Source organism: Pistacia vera, unplaced genomic scaffold (assembly GCF_008641045.1).
Source record: "Pistacia vera cultivar Batoury unplaced genomic scaffold, PisVer_v2 Contig102, whole genome shotgun sequence".
NCBI classification, from domain to species: domain Eukaryota; kingdom Viridiplantae; phylum Streptophyta; class Magnoliopsida; order Sapindales; family Anacardiaceae; genus Pistacia; species Pistacia vera.
Genome location: NW_022195050.1, coordinates 955,873 through 968,157, shown reverse-complemented (window position 1 = coordinate 968,157; position 12,285 = coordinate 955,873). Strand labels below are relative to the sequence as shown.

The following is a 12,285-nucleotide window of genomic DNA, read 5'->3' as shown; positions in this document are numbered from 1 at the left end:
ATGAGGGACAGAAATGATGCTTTATTATGGGTCTGAGATAGATTTTGTAATTAGGTGATTTATAATTTTTAATGGTCTTCATTGTTCTGAAAATTAACATAAAAGTCCATTATTGTTAATTAAAATTTCTTTTAAGTGACATAATATAGTGTTCCAATATATTTTTCCTATTTTTTTTGGATATCAAATACCTTTTTTTTATTTTTTAAATTGCCATTTTCTTTAAGAAAAGGTTAGAGATTTTTGTATTATATTTCCTTTATAATATACTGAAAATATTATTTTTCAATGTCATATTTGTAATATGATCTATTATTATATTGTAAATATAATTTCTTTCAATTTAATATAAAAGAAATTATTCTTTTTAAGGTTCCAGACAGTATATATTACAATTTTATAAATCGTATATTTATTATTTCACAGTATCTTATATATTGTAAATAGTTAGATTAGTAACTTGAATTTTTATGGCCGAAGACACTAATTAATAACTATTAATATTTAATATTATATACTTTATTTTATTTTTTAAATTGACCTTTACGTTAAAAAAAAAATGTTTGAGATTTTTGTAGTATTTTCCATTTATAATATCTTTAAAATAATATTTTCAATATCATATTTGTAACATGATCTATTATTATATTGTAAATATGATTTTTTTTTAAATTTAATATAAAAGATATTACTCTTCAGTCGTGAAATATAAGGGTTTTGATGGTTTAAAATTATATTTGTTTATATTTTAATTTTATAAATTCTATATTTATTATTTCATATTGTGTTACATATTATCTTAATTTTTTTTACTTAATTTGAGACGCTAATCAATAACCATTAATAAACTATAATTTAATGATTTTAAAAAACAGATAAAATAACACATGAAAAAACTATATATAACTTTTCATTCATTACAATTGTATGAAATGAAAGGTAAAAAATTTATGTCACTATTTTAAATCAAAAAATTAAAAATTAAATTAATATAGTGTGATTCGTTTGTAAATAACTAAATATAACATTTTGCATTATATAATAAAATTTTATTTATTCTATCGTGAAGTTAAAGGAGTTTGTATGAATCCGTTAATTAATTGATTGATTAGTTACCAAGGCTTTGATTAGTTAATACTTAAGATTTATATATTGAAATAAATGAAGTCACTGGGCTCCACGTGGCCATTGACAGATTGTGAACATGAAATAAAAATAATTGAATTTGGTAAATTTTAAATTATTTAATGGTCATGTTGCGTGGTGACACGTGGGTGGATTAAACATATGAAAACTTCTTTCTAGAAGTATTTTTGCAATTATTCGTTATTTTGATTTTTTATATTAATTCACTCCGTTATATTCTGTTCCGTCATTTTGTTAAAAAAAAATATTTTTGATTAAAGTTTTTACAAGTGTAATATTAGTTTTAGCTTTAATGTGTGTTTAAAGATTCTTTAATATCAACCAATAAACACACGTTAAAGCTAAAATTAAATAATAAAGTAAAAGATAATATATCTTTATAATTATTATGATATATTATCACTTGATTTAAAGTTGGGATTCCCATTTTACAAATAAAGCATATTTTTTTATTGATAAAAAATAAATTACTTTACATTCTTTCCATTACACGAGATACGATCTACAATATAATATCTTGTGTATTCTTATGAAGTATACATTTATTTATTTGAGTTGATACTAAAATTAAAGTGAATTAAATCAATTTTAACTTTCTTAATATTGCATTAAATGATATTAGACTTCTGTTCGAAGTCACAATTTAATCCCCTGAAAAAAAAAAAATTGTTTTGATGATCGAGGGTGTCTGATTCAGTTTACAAAAATCTAAACTAATATTTTAGAACACTGAAATTACTAGTTAGATAAAAATTATAATGATTATCTTTATTAATAACCTAAATAGGTTAGATTTCGAGTAGTGAATTAATGGTTGATTGACATATGGTGGCAGTTTTAAGGACAAACATTATCTAGACACATAAGGTTTACAAAACAGATTAAAGCCAATATTCTGCTCAATAATTTTTAAGAGTTGACCTTGATTTAATTAATAAATTATACCTTAACTTATGGATAAAACATGAACCGAAAGATGAAAAATTCGATTAGTATACGTTACACTTACAATGAAGGGACATCATTCATGTTGCTGAACTTAATTAAAATTGTATGATTAAAGTATAATATAATATGATTGAAGTCTATCCATTTATAAAGTAGTGAGCTGGAGATTGGAGAATTTTATTTTGTTGTGACATGAATGTCTAAAAAATTGAGCTGCCATGTCAAAAGACACTATAATGTTGTTTTAGAATCAAGTAAAGTGTTTGATAAATGATAATTGACTTAGGGTTTGGCATTTATATTAGAGTAGACGACATGTTTCCACCCAAGGTTTGGCGAAATGATAAGTTTTCACCTCTGGTTTCATAAATTTTAGATTCTCATTCTTAAATTAATAGAAAATGGTTTAATAGAATAGTCAAAAGGTAAAGTAATCATTTACATTGTTTTAAAACTTGAAATGAAAATAAAAATTTCAAAATATCCTTCCACATTTCAAATTTCTCTCACAGGCACTCTCACTCTCAAATTACTTCTATAAAATCGTTTATGGAATCAGGGGTAGAAACTTACCATTTTGCCAAACCTTGGGTGGATATATAGAATTGTTTAATAGAACGATCAAGGGATAAAGTGATCATTTACACTATATTAAATCTAAAATGAAAATAAAATTTTCAAAATAACCCTCCACGTTTCAAATTTCTCTCACAAGCACTCTCTCTCTCTCTCTCTCAAACTACTTCTTTCAAACCATTTACAAAATCAGGGATGAAAACTTACTATTTGGCCAAACCTTGGGTGGGAGCACATCTTTTCCTAGAGAATAAATTTATATTATAAAGTTATTTTTTTGTGGCTATGAAGGACAGAGTTGATGGGTATACATGCCGACATGCCCATGTGACATGACCAAATTAAATGTATGGAGACGTATTGATAAAATATTATTAACAAAAGTTAATTAATTTATACATTTTTAATCAGTCTTCTTGAATTTTTACTTATTCCACGCCTCACCATGTGGTATTGTAAATAGAAAGAGGGGTGTTTTCGTGGAGAATATATAGCACAGTTAATAAAATTTTTAATTTGTGAGGATGATTGCGCCAACTCATTTAGTTTAGTTTATCCACCAATCAATATCAACCATTCACTTCATTTTAATTATTTTATGGATAAAATATTATTAAAATATATCTAAATTACCTAATATTTTATTAAAAATAATAAATAATTAGAGAAGGCAATGCAATGAGTAATTGATGTGAGCTGAAATCGACATTAATTATCGAAATTGGTTCCAGAAATTGGTATGAGTCAACTGTCCAATCTTTAATTAAATCAAACATCACTTGACTTATCAAAGTAATATACCCACTATTTTGTCACCGTACGGCATGCATGAAGCACCCACTAATTAATTTTTTTATTTCGGGAATAGACAACAAATTTTGGATAATTATTTTTATTGCAAAATTAGAATTTATAGTCACAACAATTGACTTGTGCACTGCGATCTCTTATTTTATTTTATTTTATATTTCTCTTTTTAGAAATGTAGCATTATGGAATAATTTTAATTATTTGTTGCTATTCATAAAAAGGAATTTAATCATCGAGCATTAATTTAATACGTCCAGCATAAAATCTCAAAGTAACACTTAGGTTTTTACCACTTTCTTGTTTTATATATATATATATATAAAAGTTTAAAAATAATAAGTAATTTGAGAGATTGTATTTAAAAAAAGAAAAATAAAAAAGACGTGACCACAATATTGTTTTGGTTTGGATATTGAAGATTAATGTGAAACTTATGATATTAGAATTTAAAATTTGTAGCAAATCTAAACTATTATGTCAAAACTCATATAGTATCTCTCTCCTTGTGGTCGAATGGTAAATCCTTTAGTTACTGAGGTCACAAGAGAGATATCTACCATATTTGTGCAATTACCTTGATTTATTGTACTTATAGAGTGTTCCATAACCCTGAGGATTAGACATGTTTCAATGTGGGTCTGAATACTCAGTTACCTAAAAAAAAAAAACTCATATAGTTATCAATCTTACTTTAATATTACAAATTCATTATTCCATATTATAAATCATGTTTATTTATTCAAATGTCAAGTTCTTTTTGTAAGAATTAAATATTAGTTTTCGGTATCACGTAAAAGTTTAAGTTCTTAGGTCAAATGGTTATTTAATAGTATATTCAAGGCAAAAGGTCTCACTGATCAAGTAATTAAAACTTAAACTCATATCGAAATCTTTCCTTAAAACTTCAACTTTTTAAGTTAATATGCATACAAATTAACCCTAAGGGGTTGGTCTGAGGATCAAGAAAGTTTGTTTTCTTCATTGACTTTCTAAGTTCAAACCACCTTGGGGTCATCTACCACATTTATGATTTATCTTGAAACATTGAACATTGGGCTTGTAGCGTGTTAAATGGGTCACAAGGATTAGTCAAAGTATACATAAGCTAGGCCAGATACCTTGATCAATTAAAAAAAAAAAATGCATACAAAATTTTCATATGCCAATTTGTTTTTAAAATCAAACAATTTCTTCAAAATTTGTGCTCGTACTTAAGTCATTGTCATTATCAAATGAACAAACTGAAAATTAGAACGAGTCAAATAAACAAAAATTCCGAAATCCCAACCATGTTTCAAAGTGTGTAGAAGCCGTTCAATTAAAGAAAAAAAAAAAAAGAGAGTAAATGACATATTTCCACCCAAGGTTTGACGAAATCCTAAGTTGTACCCCTGATTATATTTATCCTAGATTCTCACTCTTAAAGTAACAGAAAAATGTTTGATGTAACGGTAAAGGTGTAAACTGGTTATTTTGCATGGACAACACACGTTAGCATATCGTTGCCTCTAACAGTCCTACGACGCACGTTAGCAGATGACGTCCCCAACGTTTTTTGCCCTTTTTTAAGGTGATTCTTCCACCCAAAATCACCATTTTCACCATCATTTGAATCCCCATCCTCCTCTTTATAAAACCTTACTTTTCACAACCCCTCATCACTTGCCGATCGCCGGTCACGGCAGCCATGACATGCAACTGGTTTTTAAAGGCGACAACCCCAACCACCACCACCACCACCGCCACCATTTGACTCCTCGCATCCTCCCTTACAAAACCCCTAACCTTCCCAGCTACAACAGCTCACCGTTTGCCGTCCACCACTTCACCAAAAAAGGTCGACGAACTCTCGACAGGCGAACGACGACTAAATGGTTGCTGAGGACATAGGAGTTTTATAGAGTTGGAGACGTTGGTTGTAGTGGTGGTGTCTAATTGGATTTTCACAGTCAGAATCTTGCGAAGAATAGTGAAACCCTAAGCCTAACGACGCCGACAATTGGAGGGGCTAATGAGTTAGGAACCATAGGGGTTTTGAACGATGGACTACGAGAAAGGTGATGGAGGTGACTAGAGGGTTCGACACCATTAGAAACAACCCAGATCATGCAAAAATCGACAGGGTGTGTAGTGACCGAGAGTGTTATTGAGATAATTTGAAAATAAAATAATAAATTTTATAATTCTACTAATTTAGGGGTTAAAACATAATTTATTAATTTAGGGTTAAAGGCATTATGGTAATTGCACCCCTATATCCTCAAAATTGCTAATAGTGTTATTTAAGGATGAGATTTAGAATAAATGTAATTAGAGGTACCAAACTATAATATCGTCAAACCTAGGGTGGGGATATGTGCTTTTGCTCAAAGAAAAAATTCAAAGAAACGTTGGCGTAAGAGCTTGGGCATCAATATCGTATTGTTATTTCAAATCAAGAAGAAAGAAAAGAAGAAGATGTTTCCGCAGCATGGAAAAAGTAAAAAGTTCCATCGTAATTTGTGCATTCACAAACATATTTATCACTTGAACAAGCTTTCTTCTCTGATTGAACCTTCGGAAACTTGAAATATTTCCCATGGTACCATTTCAAGACTATTTAATTCAAACTTGGACTAAAATTTTAAACTTGACAAGATTCAATTTCAAAGTGAATTAAGTTGAGGTGAAGGATTGGATTTATCCAACCAAAATCAAACAATTTGAATTGAATGAGAATGAGTCTGATTAAACCGTCAAAAAAGTTAATAAAACCGTGTCGCAGCGTAAGATTAAATGACACGCTCAGAATGGGAACAGTAAGACAGCTAATTGAAAGAGAAAATACGTTCAGAATGAAGACCAGAAATTGAAAAGTCGATAGTTTGTGCAAAATCAATGTGCACTGTTAGTGCACTTGGAAACATCAAATTTTCTGGGAATCAAAGTCAAAAACACAATATTATTGGGAAGAAATATAGGCAGATCTCATTTTGAAAAGTCCATAAAATTTATTAGATTTAGACGTCTAGAGCATAGTGGGTTATCGAAGAAAGACCGCAGTTGATATGAAAGGAATATGTGATGTACCATGTTGAAAATGTAGTCTCGTTAAACTATGGTATTTATTATATTTTACAAATGATTTCAATTTAAAATTTAAGGTAAAATTGTTTTATTATATGATCCTTACATTAATTATATAAGAATATCCTTACTAGAGAATTATTGTTAAAATAAAAATAAAAATTATTCCTTTAGTAATTGTAATAAATATTGATTTATTAAAATAGTAATTAAATTAATTAATAAATAAATATTTATAATTATTGTTATATTAATTATATAATTAATAAAAATCTTATTTCATTACATGTTACAACATAAAGTTAGATTCAAACAAAGCATGTAGTGACTAAAGATGAACACGAGACAATTAATGCGAGAAGATTGCCAGAAAATTCACCAAAAAAGAAGTGAAGTTAGTCAATTAGTCAGAATCTAATACACGTTTTCAGAAAGAATGATCTTGTTGATAAGCTAAATACAAAGTTTGATTTACTACAAGTCAAGAGAGAATACAGAACATGCAAGAATCCAGGAAGAACTTTGTGCAGAAACGAACTATTTCTACAAGTAAACATTAACTAAGTCAAGCTGCAGATTTTTAAACTGGAACTCAAATTATAATCTTTAACTTTCTCTTTGTACCGTCTCCAGGGGTTGCTCAAAATGCCGAACAAGCATCGGCTTGATATCATGCAATGGATACTCCATCCACCGAGTCACACATCCAAGTTTTCCATTCAGTGAATGAAGACCAGCTCACAGTCATCTCAAAACCTGGCAGCTAGATCAACTAAATCTTTGTATTGATCAGAGACATAAGACTTCACCTTGATGGTTGGTTTACCGTCATTGGTTCCTGGAGATGCATATTTTATTCCTATAACCGTTGTCAAACCTGCCACAAGATAAAAAACAATTGATCAATTGTACCGTCATAGGAATTATGCTTGAATTTTAATCGAACACACTGGAGAAGGAGATCCGTTCATAAATATTATTTCTAGTATCATAGAAATATATTTTACACTACTAGATAGGAGTAATACACATTCTATGTGTGCGAGATATATGTTTTTGAACATCTGTAACTTGGTATCACATGGAAAATTAAAAACAACTAAAGAGGATCTGGCTGTCACCAAATAATGGTCGACTCTAGTTTGTTCTTTCTACTCAATAACTTTAAAGACCTATAACTATTCTGCCATAGAACTTTAAATTACTAAGAGAAGAATTTTAATTGTCATAAAAATTTACATTCAACAACCGAAAAATGGAACAAACTTGAGAAATTCAGATTTCCACTATCTTAAACTATTAATACTCAACATTCTCTCAACATTACAAATTTCATAAATAAAATGGATAAATCCACATGAAAGGGTACTCACTCTGATGCACGCGCCCATATAAAAATCTTTCACCTTTCCAATACTCCAGAGGTCTTGACTTAATTCTGGTGCTTCGTCTTGTTCCAGATTCCCATGATGTACCAGAAGCTAGAAAACAACATACAATAGCAATTCAAATAAAAAAGCCGAAATTTTTTTAAATTGCACTTTGAATTTTTTGCGAGTAAAAACCTGCAAGGCTTTGCCTACGAGAAATTTCTTCCCGTCTGCTTTTTTTTCCTGGACGTGATATTACTTTGCTTTGCTCATTCAGTGGCTCCCCAGTTGGTAGAACTTCCTGTTGCAAAATAAAAAGAACTTCTGATCAAAACTAAATTCCATAAGAAAAACATTTACTACAAGGAGTGCATAATTCTGATTTAATGAGAAACAGATTTGAAATTAACCTTGTTTTGCTGCTCTGGAGCAGTTTCAGCAGTATTGGAGGACCCATCCGTTGCATGGTCTTCAACCACAGGATGATTTGCTTGACCGGTTGAAAGGAGAAAAGAGAAAGAAAGAAAAATTGAGCACAGGTAAAGCATATTAATTCTGGTGCTTTGTCTCATCACAGATACCAAGAATGTACCAAAAGCTAAAACGCCACATATATAATTATTTAAACAGCTGAATATTTTGATATTACGTTTTGAATATTTTTGTGCAAGTAAAATACCTGCAAGGTTTTTCCTATGAGAAACTTTTTTGAGTTTACTTTTTTTGCGTGGATGTGATTTCGCTCTGTTTTGATCATTCAGTGGCTCCTCAGTAGCAATTTGAGCTTTCTGGTAAAGTAATTCTGATCAGAAACTTCCAACAGGAAAAAATTTACTAAAAAGGAATGCATAATACTGATTTTTATTGAAAACAGATTGAAATTAACCTCTTTGTGCTGTTCTCGATCAGTGTCTGCAATATTGGAGAGCCCATCAGTTGCACGGTCTTCAACTACAGGAGTATTTTCTTGATCTGTTGAAGGGAGAAAAAAGAAGGAGAATTTGAGCACAAATAGAGAAATTAGCCAATCGCCTAGGACCCTAAAGGCATCTCTTTTTATAAGATGGGTGGACGGTAAAACCACAGGTTGAAATCTGCTTGGATGCTTATGTTATTCTCTAAGCAAAAAGATGAATAGAATCTAATTCCAGATGCAGAAAGGTATACTCTACTAAGACAACTCAAACGGTCATGCCCTTAGAAAACCAGATTGAAATGGTAGGTTGTGTGCACAATATTGCAAGACAATGGTAGCTTGAGTAGAGTAGAATATTCCATTCCGTCAAATCAAACTGTGCAGTGATAACTGGTTTCATTGTGACAAGTCAAACTGAAACTCATGACTACCTGTTGGCTTTAGCTCTACACAGGATACTCTGAATGAAACTGGCACTCAATACGCTTGAATCAAGATCATATCAAGTTCCAACACATGCTCAATGCTGGAATCAAGCATGGAATTATCAACTAAAATGTACTACCAAAAGTAGGCTATCCATTGAAAAAGTGAAAAGAAGAAGAAAAAGACTATCATGCTTATTACAGGTGACAGAACTACAGCATTTCTGGTTTCAGCACACATTTTATATTTGGAAAGAACTTATAATGACTATGAAAATGCTATGAGTCACTTAAAATTTATTGTGATGGATGAGTAAGCAATAATCATTCCCAACTCACCTTGAGTGCTGTTCAAAATTTCCACAGTTGAGTCCTCCATGTTGAGATCTGGACATAGAAGATCTCCAGCTTCCTGCAGCGTATCTTTCTCATGTACCTTGTCAGAATACCACACAAGAGTAACATTCAGGATCAAGACTTAGCACAGTACCTGACCAAATATAAACAGGTTAAAACATAAAGTTACCTTGTCATCCAATCCATTTGGGACAGTTGTCTGAAAATCTGTAACAGTATCAGGCCTACCCAAAATCTCATTAACAATCCTGTTCTCCATGCAACTGCTACTATTTTTATTCTCCACATAAGCATGAGATCCGCTTGAGCCAACACCAACTCCATAACCAAGTCTACTTAAACTATCATTCACCGTTTTGTCCGATGAACGAGGAGCATTTCCCATCATCCCATGAGGTAAACCCAGATTCATGTCTGCAGCGTCACTTTCTTCTATCATTGAAGACTTCAACTCAGTAGAAGCGCTCAACTCCTTTTCCGTGTTAACCTGATCAGCTTGTTTTTTGATACTTTCAGAAGCAAGAAGATTTCTAGCTATTGATTGGTCGATCTCATGAGCAGAATACGGATCAGTTAGTGGATTCAGCCGCAAGATGCGTTTCTTCAATGATACTATTGAGCTCAGTGGACACTTTGCTGGAGTTGGAGAAGCTAAAGAAGAAACAGGGCTTTCTGCCTGCTGACACTTCTTTGGGGTTTTACTGCTGACTCCTTTTAACAAATTCTGTATGTCTGATAATACATGCCTAGGCTTCGGCAAGTTTGCTCCTGAAGCCTTTAAATCGATCCTTCGGACAGCTTGCAATTCAGGAAGACTTAATTTCTCTAGATCAATGGGTTTAATCTGCAAGTGCTCCTGTAAAAGAGAGACTGGATCATCCCCATCAAGCCCTCCACAATTATCGCTAAGCAATTCATCCAAGAGATCGTTAACTTTCTTTTCTGACTTGGCTATTGAATCTACATACAATATTGTTACTCATTCCATCAGGGTTATTAATTGGATGAAAACTAGCAAGATAAGGAAATCAAAAGTCAAATTGTATATCAGGCTAAAATCTTGAAGGAGATATGGCAGGGAGAAAGAGAGAGGAGTAAAGAAGAGATGTCACCAATTTAGGTGAACTAGTCACCCTTTCTCTTCAATAGCATTCACTCACCAGCTAATTCTGTTTCTTGCAATGCTGCATCAACTAGTTCTCTATCCAGTGATGCATCATCTGGATTGATGGTTTCTTGTTGCACACTGTAACCGGATGGACTGAGAATGTTCTCTTCCAAGGTTTCTTGAGAGGACAGAACATCTGAATAGCGATGCTTGTATTTAACTGACCTCCTGAAATATGGAATTATAAGGCTATGTTCTATAACTAAAGGAATGAGTCCTTAATTTAAACATGCTGAACTTACCTCAAAATTCCAGGCCGACGAGGCCGAGCAGCCATGGACGAATTTTGCAGATTCAAGTCCATCAAATCACCACCAGTTTGTTTCTGTAATTCTTTTCTTGCATCTATACAACAATTGAAACACCCAGAGAGCTAAGTCACAAAACAACAACATATATTCCAAAATGCAAAAACATGCACCACTTTTTGTAATAAAAAGAAGCAACAAACTTTTTCTTACAAGAAAAAGAAGCAGGAAACTTACTCTCAATCTTTTCAAAAGCCAAGAAAAACTGTTCAGGATCTTTCAGTTTACCAATGTCCAAACTTGTTTCCAAATTCACAGTAGGTCGACTGCCAACGAAGATACAACCCGGTTAAACTAACATTCACAACTCTTAAAGAAAGTCCAATTCTTTTTCCAAGTTAATTGGCACCAAATACACACTTTACCTCGAGTTAGGCTTCAAAGAAAACCGAGCTCGCTTACGGCCTAAAGCAGGTCTTCGTTCTTGGGGGTTTTCAGTACCCCTTGCAGCAACATGCTCATTTTTGTACTCTGATATTAAATAACTTGGGATTTCAGATCCAGCGAGTCCTGAACTACAATCTACAACAGCTTCCGCCTCTTCCACAATCGTATTCGGGTTTGGTAAGGTCTGAAATTACAGGAAAAAAAAAATGCATATCAACTTAATTTCAGAAAAAAAAAAAAAAAAAAAAAAAAAAACCAATCACAAACCTCAAACAGTCAAAATGCCAAATAATTAAAACATAAACAAACAACAAACCGTTTTAACCCTCAAAACTTAAAATTCAACATTCTGTGTTGCATTTCTTTAGCAGAAACCAAACAAACCCTAAGAAATCAAGCTAAAACGAACTTAACAAACAGCTTTGGGAACAAAGTACCATGGACTTGAGGAAATTGTGGACGCGATGAAGATCGTGAGGATCGTAGGGCTTAGGAGCGTTTGGAATCGACGCAAGTGTACGAGGAAACAGCGTTAGACCTGAGTAGCCCTCCAGCGGATCCTCCGGGTCGGACCTCTGAGTTTGGGCAGTCATCGTCCAAGTTAACAGATTGAATTTGAATAATCCGAATTAAACTGTAAGCCTACTCGAAGAGAGAAGTGTAAATACTGTAATTCGAAAAGAGGAAGTGAGCGGGAGTGAGAGCGATTGTTTTCCTCTTTCGAGTTTGGGGCTTCAGTGTGATTACTAGTTTTTTAGGGCTGTATATGAAATTACAAAAGACTTCCTCGTTTCCAAAATGATGTGAT

The 12,285-nt window shown here is 32.1% G+C and overlaps 1 protein-coding gene across 1 annotated transcript; it reads right to left on the bottom strand.

Annotated features, from left to right (window-relative positions):
• Window positions 1–6,930: 6,930 nt before the first annotated feature.
• Window positions 6,931–12,194, bottom strand: LOC116121702 (centromere protein C). Its single transcript, XM_031407645.1, has 13 exons — window positions 11,915–12,194; window positions 11,456–11,661; window positions 11,268–11,356; window positions 11,025–11,127; window positions 10,775–10,950; window positions 9,784–10,574; window positions 9,597–9,693; window positions 8,803–8,888; window positions 8,596–8,704; window positions 8,327–8,406; window positions 8,112–8,217; window positions 7,920–8,027; window positions 6,931–7,423 (listed from the first exon to the last, which is right to left on the bottom strand). Exons 1-13 carry the CDS (start codon window positions 12,068–12,070, stop codon window positions 7,296–7,298), a joined length of 2,235 nt encoding a protein of 744 aa, XP_031263505.1. The 5' UTR covers window positions 12,071–12,194; the 3' UTR covers window positions 6,931–7,295.
• Between the last annotated feature and the right edge of the window lie 91 nt (window positions 12,195–12,285).

Excerpts from the sequence above, each read along its gene's own strand:
- LOC116121702 (XM_031407645.1), bottom strand. The coding sequence starts at position 12,070 with ATGACTGCCCAAACTCAGAGGTCCGACCCGGAGGATCCGCTGGAGGGC. Across the intron at positions 11,357-11,455 it reads TCTTTGAAGCCTAACTCGAG|TCGACCTACTGTGAATTTGG; the intron begins GTAAAGTGTGTA and ends CTTCGTTGGCAG. Across the intron at positions 11,128-11,267 it reads GGCTTTTGAAAAGATTGAGA|ATGCAAGAAAAGAATTACAG; the intron begins GTAAGTTTCCTG and ends ATTGTTGTATAG.